The sequence below is a fragment of the Truncatella angustata genome (assembly GCF_020726525.1).
Source record: "Truncatella angustata strain MPI-SDFR-AT-0073 chromosome Unknown BKA67scaffold_2, whole genome shotgun sequence".
In the NCBI taxonomy this organism is placed as follows: Eukaryota; Fungi; Ascomycota; class Sordariomycetes; order Amphisphaeriales; family Sporocadaceae; genus Truncatella; species Truncatella angustata.
The window spans coordinates 7,899,230-7,914,229 of record NW_025763382.1 but is presented as its reverse complement, the minus strand read 5'-3'; the positions used below and the strand labels follow the sequence as shown (position 1 = coordinate 7,914,229).

Genomic DNA, 15,000 nt, shown 5'->3' with positions numbered 1-15,000 from the left:
GTTTTATCGAAGAAGCCTTCTCCCGGAATACCGCTTCGCTATACAGATGAACCGGCAAGCATCTTGCTTCTTGTGTCTGAAGTGGAGGCAATGGTTTCATAGCGGGAAGATGCGGGTACGATCTTATCCCTCTATACATCGGTAATAGTCAGGGACGTTGTACGTGTAATAAACACGAAGATAATTAATTTATAAGAGTAAAACTCGTCTACGTATTAAAAGGTACTTTCTTATACTTGTTTCGGTTTAGTATTTATTATCGATTACTATTATTTAGTACCTTCCCTTTAGGGCTGGTTAGCCTTAATCGCTAAGACGCCGGGTGAGTCATGTACCGCGGATGATGAGCGGGGCATTAAAGTGGCATTAAAGTGGCATTAAAAGTGGAGTTTTCATGGCGGGCCCGACTGCTCGCATCACCCTATAACCATCCCTAACGAGTCCTGTCGCAGACCTTAGCCTAGAATCACCAACGTGTCTTGACTAAACTTTCGAAGGCGGATTGTATTGTCTGGGCCTTTTGGAAAAGCGGCGAAACCTTTGAGTCGGTTATGAGCGAAAGCGATCTTCCAATCGACCTACCGACCCGGCCATGATGGACTTACATGGTTTGAACGTATCCTACAAACGCGACACTTCCGACATCGCGTTCGGCCCGCTGAGGGGTGATGTGTTCGACTTCACGCTGCTGTTCGAGCAGAGCATTCTCGGCATCCTCCCCTCTGCCTTGTTCATCTTGGTTTCCATAGCCCGGGCGACATGGCTGTGGCAGAGGGAGACCTGTGTGCGTGCCGGATGGCTTCTGTGGGCTAAGTTCGTAAGTCGTCCGGCGGGAACGGGGACATCCAGTGTGGTCAATATGTTTAATGCCCTTCTGCACACAGGCAGCAGCCACAACGTTGATTTGTTTCCACAGTGCCCTCGTTGCGCTCTGGGCGCTTCCGGGAACAGTTGGAACGCAGGTGTCACTCGCTGGCTCTGTCCTGGATCTCATCGGATCGTTGGCCATTGCCGTGCTGCTGTACACAGAACATCGTCGATCTATCAGTCCGTCGACTCTCTTAGTCAGCTATCTCGCCCTCTCCATCTTGCTCGACCTCGCCCAGACCAGGACACTGTTCCTGCGATCCCCAGACAGTGGCCCAATACGGGCCTTATTTACCGCCTCATTGGCAACGAAGCTGGCCCTTCTGTGTCTTGAAGAGCTGCAGAAGCGCCCCTTGGTGACCGACAAGACCAAGAACCTCGCATTGGAGGTAATTAGTGGCCCCATCAATCGGTCGGTCTTCTGGTGGCTGAATCAGCTGTTTTTGAAAGGCTTCAAAGGTTTGCTCCAGGTCGGAGACTTGGGCAGTATTGACCAAAAGTTTGAATCAGCTAAGCTCTTATCAAAACTTGACGGTGTCTGGCAGGCAAGCGACAGAAGCGGGAAACATGTCCTCATCATTGCGACTCTTTCTGCCTTCAAGGTCGCCTTCCTCGCTCCAGTTATCCCTCGTCTTTGTCTCGCTGGCTTCGGCTTTGCCCAGCCTTTTTTAATTAACCGAGTTGTGAGCTCTGTCGGCGATAGCGATAGCGATCAACGGAATGCTGGTGGAATTGCCGTTGGATTGATTGGTGCTACATGTCTGGTCTACCTAGGGCTTGCCGTGAGTTGGGTCAACCCCTAACGAAGAGATGCCGTCAAACTGACTTCTACCAATAAGATATCACGAGGTATCTACAACCATCTCATATTTCAACTAATAACGATACTTCGAGGAAGCCTCGTCTCCTTGATCTTCAAGAAGACTATCGATCTTGATACTATATCCGCAAAAGAGGGCGCCGCAGTTACTTTGATGAGTACCGATGTTGACGGCATTGCGACTGGTATTCAGGAGATGCATGAGATTTGGGCAAGCGTTGTCGAGCTCGCAGTTGCCGTCTACCTGCTGGAAAGACAGATTGGGCCTGCCTGCTTCCTTGTTGTAGTTCCAGCTGTTGGTAAGTGAATCTTAAAGCTTAATCAGAAAGCTCTCGGCTAAGTGTGTGTACCTAACCTTAGCGTCTAGCGTTGCCACGAACTACGCTACCGATGGCATTGGCCCAGCTCGAGGAATGTGGAACCAAGCCGTACAGGAGCGAGTCTCTATCACCTCATCAATGCTGTCGCAGATCAAGGGGCTGAAGATGATGGGGCTAACCGACTACATTGCTAAATTGATCCAAAGCCTTCGGGCCAGCGAGCTCGAGCTGTCGAAAAAGTTTAGAGCTTTTATCATACGGATCGTCATGATAGGTACGTTGTATCACACATGCACGGAACGTAGACTGATATAGTTAAGCCAATTTCTCGGACCAAATGACCCCAGCAGTTGTAATAACGTCAGCTGTATTTTGGACAAGATCTGGGCCCGATGCATTCACGGTTTCCGAGGCGTTCACCGCTCTATCCATCGTAGCGCTTGTCGCATCCCCCATGGCCAACCTTATGGGATCAATTCCGAACTTCAAGGCATCTGTTGCTTGCTTTAGTCGGATCCAGGCCTTCTTGGTGTCGGAGGGCTACGAAGATACAAGGATCTACACTATTGGTAGAAACCCATTCTCGTCCTCAAGCGAGATCGATCAAAATGTTATCTCACCACAAAGGCAAGAACAATTAGATATTGAGCTCACCTCGGTTCGAAATCCATCCTCCACTCAGCTCGTCCTGGAACATGCCAGTTTCACGTTGAAGGGCCAGACAGAGCCTGTGCTTCAGGATATCACTGTATCGCTCCAAAGGTCTAGCTGTACAATGCTCGCTGGCCCTGTGGGCTGCGGCAAGTCTTCCCTTCTTAGAGGTATCCTGGGTGAGATACCCCTCTCTAGCGGGACGGTTAGGGTCGAGGACGTCGGCGCATCGATAGCGTACTGTGACCAAACTGCTTGGCTCCGGAACATCTCCGTCCGTGATAATATTATTGGCCAGGGACAGTTTGATGAGAGGTGGTATGCCTCCGTGTGTCACGCCTGCGCACTCAACGCCGACATCTCTCAGTTTCCTCTAGGCGATAAAAGTTTGGTTGGGAGTAAGGGTATCACTCTTAGTGGTGGACAGAAACAGCGAGTAGTAGGTGCGGCATCGAGTGAGCGACCCTGATATCTAAATATGCTGATACAATTTCACTTTCTTTGTATAGGCCATCGCTCGCGCATTATATTCGCGGAGGACGATTGTGTTGCTCGATGACGTCTTCAGTGCCCTCGATACTGTTACGTCTCGAGTTGTCTTCAACCGCATCCTCGGAGCGGATGGACTCCTGCGAAAGCAGGGCGCAACAGTGCTCCTAGCGACAAACGCAGGTACGTGAGCTACGGCGAACTGCAGCCGGATGCCGTGTGATATTTTAGCTGCCACTGACAGATTTTCAGTTCACCAACTCCCTTCCGCAGACAATATTATCGTGCTAAGCACACCCGGTCGCATCGCGCAGACCGGGAGCTTTGCCGACCTGCAGGCCCAAGACGGCTACGTGAAAAGCCTCGCGCTAGAAGCCTGTTTCAGCCATGAGGATGACGATGCGAGAGAGGGGGATACCAACACATCCGCTGATCCGCCCCTTGTAACAGCTGCTGAGGAGGATGAGAGTGACTTGGCACGACAGACGGGTGATCGCTCGTTATACAAATTCTATCTGAAGTCCGTCGGTTTACCCCGATCAATTGGGTTTCTACTTCTTGCAATTGGCTATGTCACCGTGGGAAGAATGCCAACTATTTGGTACGTACTGTCTCTCTAAATTGCCTGGCAAGCTCCTTGCCTCCAGGACCAGTTTGACAACAATTATAATGTAAACGCTACAATAACTAACCAGGAAAGTCGCACAGGGTACGCATATGGACCGAGCATGGCACGGACCAGGATCGTGGCGCCTACTTCGGCGGCTACATTTCCTTCTCTATATCAACCATTATTCTCTCTGGTGTTATAATCTGGTTCACCATGTTTTTGGTTATTCCAAAATCAGCTAAATATCTTCACTGGCTCCTATTAGACGCAGTTGTTAAAGCGCCGCTGTGGTACTTTACTACTACGGACAGTGGTGTCATCCTGAACCGCTTTAGCCAAGACATGACGCTAATCGACCAGGCACTCCCGATGGCTTTCTTTACCACGGCTACAGACTCGCTCGCTCTTATCGCCAATGCTGCCATAATTGCGTCGGGCGCACAATACGTTGCTACGGTAATTCCATTGTGTATCGCACCGATGTACTTCTTACAGAAGTTTTACCTTCGCACATCGCGTCAGCTCCGACATCTCGATCTCGAGTCCAAGTCGCCGCTATATACACACTTCACTGAGACACTTAGTGGCGTGGCAACTATTCGAGCATTCGGCTGGCAGCAAGGCTTTCAGGAAGAGAATTTTCGGTTCCTCGACCAGTCCCAAAAGCCTTATTATCTCCTGTTCTGCATCCAACGATGGTTGAACGTGGTAATGGACTTGTTCGTTACAGGCATCGCTATAGTTCTGGTGAGCTTTGCTGTTGAGTTTACGAGTATAACATCCCGCGGCGCGATCGGCCTTTCTATGGTGACCCTTATTGGGTTTAACAATAGTCTCTCAAGGATGATAAATTCATGGACGAATATGGAAACATCCCTTGGCGCCATCGCTCGATTGCGTGACTTTGTACGAGATACTCCCCAGGAGGACTCAATAGCACAATCTTTAGAGCCGCCGAAATCGTGGCCCTCGACTGGTGCCATTAAGATTAATGGCCTCAATTCTACTTACCAGTAAGTTATTAAGAGGCAAGCCATTTAAGTATACCTAGGTTCTGACAAGGTTGTAGCTCAAGAGATGAGACGATACTTCATGACATATCGCTCGAGATTCAGCCAGGCCAAAAGGTAGGAATCTGCGGACGTACAGGAAGGTATGTACTCTCTAGGACACGTATTCTTAGATCCCACTCTAGACAGCGGCTTACATGTCATACGATAAGCGGTAAGAGTTCGCTGCTACTAAGCCTCCTTAAACTTCTGGAAACCCAGTCCGGGTCCATTACAATCGACGGACTCGATCTCGCGTCGGTACCGAGTGCAGTGCCTCGAACCCACATCGCAGCCCTACCCCAGGATTCCGTCACGCTGCCTGGCTCCGTCCGTACGAACCTCGATCCTTTGGAGACGGTTGTTGGTGACGAGATTCTTATCGATGCACTGTCTCGAACTGGCGTGTGGGAAACCATCAGTAGCCGCGGTGGTCTCAATGTAAACTTCGAGAGCCTCGGACTATCTCACGGGCAGCAGCAGCTCTTTTGCCTAGCTCGGGCCCTACTAAGCAAAAGCCCTGTTGTGCTTCTTGACGAAGCCACTAGTAGCGTTGACCACCATTCGGATGAACAAGCGCAAAAGGTACTGCGGGAGGCATTCAAAGAGAAAACCATGTTGGTAGTAGCGCACAGGCTGGAGACGATCGGGGACCTGGATCTCGTTGTGCTCATGGAAAAGGGACGGATCGTAGAGTTGGGTGACCCTCGTGAACTGAAGAGCAAGCCTAACTCACTTTTCCGGACGCTTTGGGAAAGCCGACACGGTTGAAATGAGTATCTGCAAAAGCCCTGTCAATTTAAGCTACGGATTACGCTCTATACTAGTTATGCCTGTGTATGAAAGATGAATAACACCAGGTCGGTCTATTTATAGGGGCCTATTCAAATGAGTGCTATCGATAAAGGGCGACCGGTGCGAATGGTCCGAAGAAAGCGATCTCGCCCGGGCTGTAATTTATCCACTGAAACGCAATTCCGATGGCAATTCCAGCAAGTAATTGCTTCTCTTGACACAGACTGCATATCGCAACTTCAGATCTGGGTGGGCAGATTCTATCCCTTACAGTAATAAACACGTCTGTCAATTAAATCTCATAACGTTTTATATAGTACCAGTATTGGCGGCAAGCTTAGTATACTATCATTCAGGAATCCCATATTAACTGTGAAAACAGTCTTGACGGTTCAGATAGGTTAAATAAAAAATTAAAAAATTGCTAGACTTGAGAGTAGGCTATATTGCTGATACTATTTAACCGTAGCTGGCTGTCTTTACTATAGCAGGCTTTCAAGGTGAGAGTGTATACAATCTACCATGTATCTGTTGCAGTACCCTCACTTATTATTCCGTAGATAGCATACCAACAACGGATGGCTGTAGACTTCTCACCCTCGGTGCCAGCCTTGTAAATGGCGTAACTCTGGCGCTTCCCCACGGATTCCTCACACTCGGTACCAGTCTTAAAATTGGTGCTCCGAGCGGCGCTATGGGCCAAGTTTTGTTAGTGTTCAAAGAGAGCAGTTGAAAAGAACGAAGACTGCGGAAAATGTAGAGGCGAAAGCAACGAATGATTCAATTGAACTAACCGTAGTCCACTGTCTTATATAAAAGCTTGAACACTCGACTGCTTCTAGCAGTTGCCCCGCCATTATAGATTTTTCTAGCAGGTATAGAGTTTTCAAATAAGCTCCACCTTCCTGCCAAATCTTGTCAGACAAGAAAAACAGAATCGCCGTCGAAGGAGGCACATAAATTAACCCGATCGCCTCACTAGGCGATAACAAGGGCTATGAACCGTGAGGACTTGATGAATGTATGACGATTGACAAGAAACATAATAGAGAGGATATAAGTATGTAAAATTACCATGGAGTTCTCGTCTAAGGCTGTCTACTATTTGTAACTCTCATGTTGCGCATGTTTCAACACTGTTTGTAGTCTCTTTGCTGGGGGTATCTGTCTCATTCTCTATCCAGCGCCGATGCCTGTTCACTCGAACCATCAAATAACCAGCTCATGACCCAGAGCCAAGTCGCCCACACGACTCAGGAATACAGCCTGGGTCTCATCGATGTCGCCATAGTCATATCCCTCGCATAGATCTGTAACGACTGCTTCGACCTTTTTGTCCATGTTATGAATGCGAATTATCTTGTTTCAGATGGGTGCGGTGTTGGGATTGGCGCAGTACCCATATTTATGAGGATTCATGGCGACAATGAGTTGGTTTCTGTGGTTGACTTCGCCACATGCGCCAGCATTGATGCCGAGTCCGCCCTCCTCGTCGTACCAGATCATCTTGTCGTGGGACATATTGCGTGCTCGAATATGATTCCTGTGGTGTCTAGGCACGGCAACGGTTTGAGGTACGAGCAAATTTGCCAATACGAGTGTAAATAGCATGTCGAAGAAGACTTTTGAAGTTACAGTGTACTTCGTTGTGTGGTGGTTGTTTCTCTTGAGTTATACGAGGTAATCATGGGATGTGTTTTAACGTGAGAAAATTGAGTGTTTGATTTGAGATTGATGTATGGTTTGAATTTCGTGGGCTGGTAACTAAGCCGCTTCGATCACCATCTTCATCTACACCTAATTGTTTCGTGTCTGCCTTGAGCTTGAATGACCAATCAGTGAATCTATCGGATGATACCTTATTCCGTTTCTGTATTAGTTACTATTACATGCTCCAAAGTTTGCTTGTAACAACTCTTGTGAGAATTGACACGGGCAGATGGGCAGGGCATATTTAAAGGTAAGCTTCGCTCTTCTTGAGGTAACTAATGTCTGGTACGGGGTATGGTTATCAATCTTTAAACACTTGACGAAAGTTTTTCTATCAAGATACATTGCCGTTGAAAGTACAAACCTCAGCGCATGTGGAAATCTAAGAGTCATGATGAGACCGGCGTCTGACAACATCGACCTGCTTAGAGTTATCTAAAATTGGTGAAAGCTAGGAACGCAAGAGTACAAATGTGGCAGACAAGAGTTTTATCTTTTTGACGTAGTTCAATATATATCTGGCAATCCGGTAAATTTCCTCCGGTGTCTTTTGAGGGCTCTTGAGCTCTGCGCAGTTTTGCCAGAACTGACCGAATCATCTGTCCGGCTGCAACCATGCAGGAAGGTTCTAAGACGCCTACCTACTAATACGATAATATGGATATCGAACGCATCATCGCATTGAACTCAACATATATATGAGAATATCAATCTAGCAGTGAAAATATTTACCTTTGCGCTGCACACTATGTGCCTCACCCATGTCTAAATGCCTCACGACATGATACGAAGGTTAGGTTAGTGATGAGTGAACGAATTTTGTACATGCAGATTGTATTTATGGCCCCTGTGTAACCTAGCTAAGTAAACACGCTCGTTATGGGAGTATTTTCCATTGTGACGGTCGAGACGTTAGTCATATTTGATACGTGGAGCTCGGGGTGGTCCATAGGCTATAAATAATTTCATGGCTCATCCCAAATGCCGGTTTCAGAGACGCTAAAGTTATCAATGATCCATTTTCGACTCCGCCTATGTAACGGTTAGCACGTTATGGCCTGTGAGCAATAGTGAAACTGTCTATAATTATAGCACAATAATGGCGTCATTAGGCAGGCGGCCCGTATTTCCATTAGCCTGCATATAGAGCAATCTAATGCATATAAGACGGGGATCCTAAGACTCGCGACTGGACGAACTCCATACGAATCATACATGGCATAAACATGCATCTACCTGCTTGATGGCATTGTAACCTAAGCATGTAGGCTCGTATTTCAGCACCAGCTATTGGGCGGTAACTTCTCTGGACCATATATGGCACAGGCATGGGCCCACGTATTTATTGTGACATTGTGACCTAAGGAGGGCAAATAATCATCAAATAGTCTAAGATTGAGCTTATCTTGCATAGTATTTGTAATGCCAATGCGATTAAACTGTGTGTAATAACGTTCTTTGCTTGCAACACAAACATTAAACCGTCATGCTCATTAGTTCGTCTCGAGGCCAAAGAAAATGAAATTTGGCTGGGGAATCTAGTCAATTATATTTAAGAACGATTCCGAGGCAATAATTGAAAAGGGGGATTTATCAACGCGCCCGTATTGCATCCTCTTGCTTAAGGAGGGTCGGACTAGCGGCTATGGCGAACGACAATCTGCTTCTGTAAGCGCGCCCTTGATATTCATCTTGACCTTTTTACCTATTGATATTTAGGGTCGGCTCTATGGGCCACATTGGCGGTGCCGCTCTGGACGAGCTTGTTAGGACGTATCCCGAACTCCAGATCAATGCGGTCGTCCGATCGGAGAAGGATTTGGCTATTTTAGAGAAGCAGTACCATCATGCGAACGTGAAAGTCGTTATTGGTAGTCTTAAGGACATAGGACTCATGGAAAGTCTGTCAAGAGATGCAACCATCGTCCTCAGTGTGTTCCTATAGATTTACTATTTAGAGGCATTTATCTGATAATCACTAGATTGCGGTCCGGATGTCCCCAACCGTCCTGGAATCGAGGCGCTGCTTCGTGGTCAAGCGGCAAAAGTTAGAGAGACGTTTTACATTGGCACCTCTGGAGCAGACATAATATGGGACGCACCAACGGGGGAGACCGAAGGGCGCATTTGGGACGATGTTGCCAATGTAGACGAGATTTTCGCGCTACCAAACAAGTCGCACATCCCCACGGATCGTATTGTGCTTGAGGCCAACACGGCTCTTCTCCATAGCGCCATTGTCTCGCCTGGCTTCGTTACAGGCGTGAGCCCCAGCTCCACGCACCCTACACCGCTTACATTTCCTGACTGGTTATATGTCGTGAAGGCCCTCGACAGTGGGGTGACCATATCGAAAGGTGTGAACAGGATCAGCTTTGTGGACGTGAAGGAGCTGGGACGGCTTTACACGGCTCTTGTGGGTGACGCATTGAAACGACTCCAGGGAGGGCAGTACGGCACTGAGGAGATTGCGGTCTGGGGTCCAAAGTCGTATTACTTCGGGAAAAATCTGGAGGTATCAGCACGGGAGTTTATGATCGTTCACCTTATACCGGCTCTGAAGAAATATGGTGCGCCATATCCGAGCTCCGAGGAGGTCAAGGAAGCCACCACCAAGACAATATTGAGGGTGATCATGGAGAGGCTTGGACTTGCGGGTGATGTTAATGCTGAAAGGTCTAACAGCTACCGCGCCGATGTGCTTGGTGTGAATATGAGAATAACTGGAACAAGGGCTACGAAGGCGCTTGGGTTCGCTTGGGCAGACGGTGATGCGGGCATCGACGAAGCTGTTAGAGCATTCCTCCGCAGATAAACCGGCGTAACTTTGATACAACCGTCAAAGTAGGAATTAGATAGCGTAGCTGGTCATCAAGACAGCCGCGGTGACATCAACTGTCCCGTTACTCACACTGTCGTTTTTGAAATAAAACTAAATAGTTTGAATTAAGAGTCGTTGATATACAACTATTCGTCACGCCGATCTTTGTCCCACTTTGCAAATATCATTGGATAGTAAAGTATTACGGTATAAATTAGGATTCGTGTTTCAAACTAGATGTAACATGACTTGATTATTCACATTAATGGACTCTACGTCAATAACGTTGCAAAAAGTCTCTATAAGATTGAAAACTGAAGAGAAGGAAATAGAACAAAAAATAACGTGCCCCCGGTAGCCCAAAAAGCCCTCAATGTACATCCCAGCGTTATCGTTCACGGTCTGAAGTGTTGACAGGTCAAGCGTTTCGTAGATACCTTAAAAAACTCCATGCACAGACTGGGTTCGAACCAGCTACCTGAGCCTTTCAAGGAGAGCTGGCAATACTCTAATTAGACTATGTACCCGCAAAGGTGGTCCTGTGTGCTGTCGTTGGGAGATCTTCTGCTAAATAAAAATAAGTAAGCACAGAGATTCTCATAATCGATGACTTAGGCACCAACCTGGACAACCACACTGTGTAGCCTTCAGTAGAGCAGAGGTTGGCTTTGTTCTTCACCAACCAGTCCTGTTTGGGGCTGGGTATCATTGGCCCAACTCCTCCAGCGAACAATAGTCCACTCGGAGGTAGGCCGCTTTGCACCAGCTAGGAATGAACTTGCAGGCACCAAATTGAAATCCAACTGGCGTGTGTCCGTTGGCAACATACATCTTGCCATATAAACCAGGCTTTTGCACATCGACGCGCGTTGCACCGTGGAAAGAGCCATTGCAAAAAGATCCATTTTCTATCTTCGCAGAAATGCACCAGCGGGCGTACCGATCTCACTTCCGATATTCTTGGGATACAACCAGCGCCCAGATATTTCTATGGCCCAAATATAGCTCGTGCCGTCGTCACATTGACAAATATTCAAATAAAAATATCTTGGCCACTCTCACTTGAATCCGGAGTCAAACAGTGCTAAATGGGCATCATTTCCAGCGCTCAAGGTGATTTCAGGACGTAGTGAACCTAGCAAGGACAGCGATGGCACGCCCATCAAGCCAGAACTAGCGCAATCTCATTTCATGCCTCGCAATCAGCCGCCTTCGCCTTGTGGAAAGTTGGTTAGTTATAATGACCTGGTGATGCGTTTATTTGGACCGCAATCGATGGGCAATTTGCTCGGTTCCCACACACCGAGATCTTTACGAGACCAAGGGCTATGAATACCGGACAATGATCGACGAAGAAGCTGCCATGGCAAGACACAAAAAACGTGGGTTTGATTGTATATACTTACGTCCATGTGGATGAGCGCGAGGTTGCTTATCTGTCTCTCAAACACAGTTTCGAAGGCCCCATGCCCTCGATTTTTCCTGTAAGTGGTGACCCGTGGGAGCTGCTGAAACGGCTTAGTATCAAATATGCACCCACGATGAGTATTTGCGTCGAGATAGGCTATGCGTTAGGAAGGAATTCCGTCGCTGCGGCATTGTCGAATATGATTTGTTGGCTTGCTGAAGCGCTTGCTATCCAGCTTGCCTACAATCGACCACAATATAAAGAACCGAAGCAGCTTCTTGGAGACGACTAGCATGGTAGAGATGATGGTAGTGGTTGCGGTGTTGGGTTGACGGTCATACCTACTCGGTTCTGATTTCTTCTTTTGATGGATGCAAGTATCGCGCCCCATATCTCCATTGCTTGCTATGCCAGCTGATTCCAACCTTTAAATCTGGTGTCGCCAGTATCAATTTAATTCTGAGAAGCTTGATGGATTTGAAAACGTCAAGACCTAATATTTGAAATGATTTGGAGACTTTACTGTTTACCAAGTTAAATTTGTCATTTATACCGTCCTACGCTACGAATCTGGAGAAGTAACAAAGACTCAAACTGAATAAAAGTAAAGAAAAAGAGATTGAAAAAAGAAAAAAGGAAAGAACACGCATTATTTCTCGAATCTTGAAAAGACTATGTTATTTATTCCTGCTTCTTCTTAACCGAGTGCCACTCAGTAAAAATAGATCCCACAATGGTGGCAGCGCAAAGGCCTAATGGCAGATACAGTGTCTGTGTGACGGCCTCGTCGTATCCTAGAAGAACGTCCCGTAGGCGATCATTTCCTACGATCTTACGTATCTCAGAAAGGCCAGCACCTTTCAGTAAAGTGGCATTAGTCGACGGGCTGAAGTATGCAACCTCTTCAATAAGTCGATTTTGAAACAAAGCGGCTGAAACGACGATCCAAACAGCATTGCCCATAGTAGCCCCAAAGTACAGTGTTGCAAGACCTGTAGAGAGGTCCTTGGAACTCATAGTTGTCTGCAGGGAGATGATTGGCGTCTGCAGACCAAACCCCATGGCAACGCCAAGAAAACCAAGAAGGCAGGCGGCCTTGACTGGCTCGTCATCCAGGCCGATGGTCGTGAGTAGACCAGAAGCGATGGGAGCCAATATAGTCGTCGCAATCATAAAAGCTTGATGTGTTAAACCAGCACCAATACTTTGAATAGCCGAAACTTACGATTATAATAGCCAATTTTGGTGATCCCAAAACCACCAATCAGAGTACCAATGGTCATGCCTACTAACATGGGCAACATGAGCAATCCAGATTGTGTTGCAGTGTATCCTTTTACACCCTGGAAGTAAATGGTAATGTAATACTCCGTAACAGCCAGAGTACTGTTTACGCATGAAGTATACCAAGTCCCAGCGAGGACTGACCGCATTTTTAAGATTCGTGGTGGGAGCGTCCCTGCCTCCTGTAGCCGATGTTGGCGCCATCCAAACCCAACGAGGAGACCTACGAAGAGAATAATTAAGATCACGATGCGCGGATCATTCCAGCCAAACCTAATACCTCCCCATTGCAACGCAATAAACAAGCACGTCAAAGACGGCACCATCAGTACAGTTCCCAGCGCATCGAACCCCTTGACCTTCTCCTTCCAGGTAAGCTCCGCGCCGGACTGTTTGTTGATCTCTTCGAAGCCGAAGAAAATGAGCAATATTGCAGCGACACCGAACGGGAGGTTGATACCGAAGCAGCCTCGCCAGCTGATCCAGTCAATCAATGCACCTCCGACGATGGGTGAGCTGACGATGCCGACCATCTGCGATGCGCCCACAGCCGTAGTCCACATCGGTCTCTTATGCTTCGGGAAGCACTGATTTAGGATCATGAGAGACCCCTGCTGCATCCCTGCTGCTCCAATCCCGGCGATGGCCCTGCCGAGGATGAAGAACCAAGACGTGGGAGCCACGGTACAGAAAAGCGACCCGAGCTCGAATATGATGACAGAGACCAGGTACAGCCACTTCACCGAGGCGATGCCGTATATTTTGCCGAAAAAGAACCCAAAGCTGGCGGCCATGACCGAGTACGCTGAGGAGTACCACCCAATGTCCTCGATAGCCTTGAACTGGTTTGTCACGCTGGGTACCGTAGCCGCGACAATGGTGAGGTCTAAACCATGTAGCATGGAAACCGTGAAGATCGATATCATGGCGGACCAGAGCTTGATGCCTGTGGGATATTCTACTTCGTCATTGTGTGCGCCGCCGTCAACTTCGAGTTGTTCTACGGGATGTCCCACAGCAACCCCAGATATGATTTCTCCAGCAGGACCATCTTTTCTGGGGACAGTGTCGCCTTCATGTCGTAGAAGATTGCCAGTCATTTTGCGCTTGTCTCGGGTTGTATTTCAAATGATCAAATGCCTTCGTAGCGAATATGCCATATTGTTGGAGTTTATGTAGTTCGCAACTGACTTTCGTTACAGAAGTTTTAGAGAATCATCCACCAATCATGCAATGAGTCTTCGGTTACGTCAATGCACTTGCGCAGCGCTGCATTGAGTTAAGCACAGGCTCGAAGCAGAACATGGATTATCAGGCAGCAGTATATTTCTCTCTACCTCCAGGTTCAGACATATAATCAATTACGCGTACCTACTGCAACGCAACGTAATCATTGTCGTCCGTTTATACAATGACCGTTTCCACGATGCCAGCCAGGTACGAATTGCAAAAGACACGGATGCTACTCGATGCAATTGCGCAGCGCCAAGCAACAAGCTCGTCGATGCCTGCTTCCTAACCATATCAGCTTCGGTAGACATCTTCATTGCCCTCTCAAGATCTGACAAACTTTCGGCTAGTGGGGGCGCGTATAAGCCACAGCTGAAACGGGATTCTTCTCGTGTCAATTATTTTCAGAAAATAATAATAGAAGTGGTCAGTATCAAGAAGATTCATAATAAAAGAGAGCCTGTAATAGTCAAGGAGTGCAACACTCAAATTAAGCCGCAATTCTTCTTGATGTAGACGTTGCAGTCAAGCGCAGATTCAATACAATATTAGCGGGGATTGTATGGTGAGGACTGCGACGTATGTGCATTTCTAATCCTAAAAGCGTGGATCGACTACGCCAATGTTTCACACGTCAGACGTGCAGAAATTACGGACTACGTGATAGAATAATAAAGCTGCTCACCACCGCAACTTGACTGCAGATTTTTATGGTCATCTAGAAATCTTAGTTGAGCGGGTGCTGTAGGACTTTCCGCAGCAATACAACTGTCTAACTCGTGGCAGACGTGGTATGTTGGCCCGTCAAGGCAGCATGAACCGCGCTGATCGCGTGCCTAGTTTCATTCTGAGCGACACCCTCGAGTCACATTGGCGGCGACCTTGTGAAAAGTTCTCTGGCTTGATTGACACCACCATTGATGGTTTGGCCGGCCTGAAACATTCC

At 47.6% G+C, this 15,000-nt stretch overlaps 3 protein-coding genes across 3 annotated transcripts; 2 read left to right on the top strand and 1 right to left on the bottom strand.

Annotated features, from left to right (window-relative positions):
- Positions 1 to 595: 595 nt before the first annotated feature.
- BKA67DRAFT_512125 (P-loop containing nucleoside triphosphate hydrolase protein) lies at positions 596 to 5,577 on the top strand (the record flags this gene model as incomplete). Its single annotated transcript, XM_046097448.1, has 10 exons — positions 596 to 788; positions 889 to 1,649; positions 1,707 to 1,986; positions 2,048 to 2,281; positions 2,328 to 3,097; positions 3,168 to 3,330; positions 3,400 to 3,748; positions 3,856 to 4,770; positions 4,827 to 4,910; positions 4,980 to 5,577. 10 exons carry the CDS (start codon positions 596 to 598, stop codon positions 5,575 to 5,577), a joined length of 4,347 nt encoding a protein of 1,448 aa, XP_045962944.1.
- A 3,379-nt stretch (positions 5,578 to 8,956) lies between these two features.
- On the top strand, positions 8,957 to 10,126 carry BKA67DRAFT_656856 (uncharacterized protein; the record flags this gene model as incomplete). Its single annotated transcript, XM_046107018.1, has 3 exons — positions 8,957 to 8,979; positions 9,031 to 9,242; positions 9,294 to 10,126. The coding sequence occupies 3 exons, from the start codon at positions 8,957 to 8,959 to the stop codon at positions 10,124 to 10,126; spliced, it is 1,068 nt and encodes a 355-aa protein (XP_045962943.1).
- A 2,040-nt stretch (positions 10,127 to 12,166) lies between these two features.
- Positions 12,167 to 13,924, bottom strand: BKA67DRAFT_689757 (major facilitator superfamily domain-containing protein; the record flags this gene model as incomplete). Its single annotated transcript, XM_046109115.1, has 2 exons — positions 12,167 to 12,718; positions 12,766 to 13,924. The coding sequence occupies 2 exons, from the start codon at positions 13,922 to 13,924 to the stop codon at positions 12,222 to 12,224; spliced, it is 1,656 nt and encodes a 551-aa protein (XP_045962942.1). The 3' UTR covers positions 12,167 to 12,221.
- Positions 13,925 to 15,000: the final 1,076 nt, after the last annotated feature.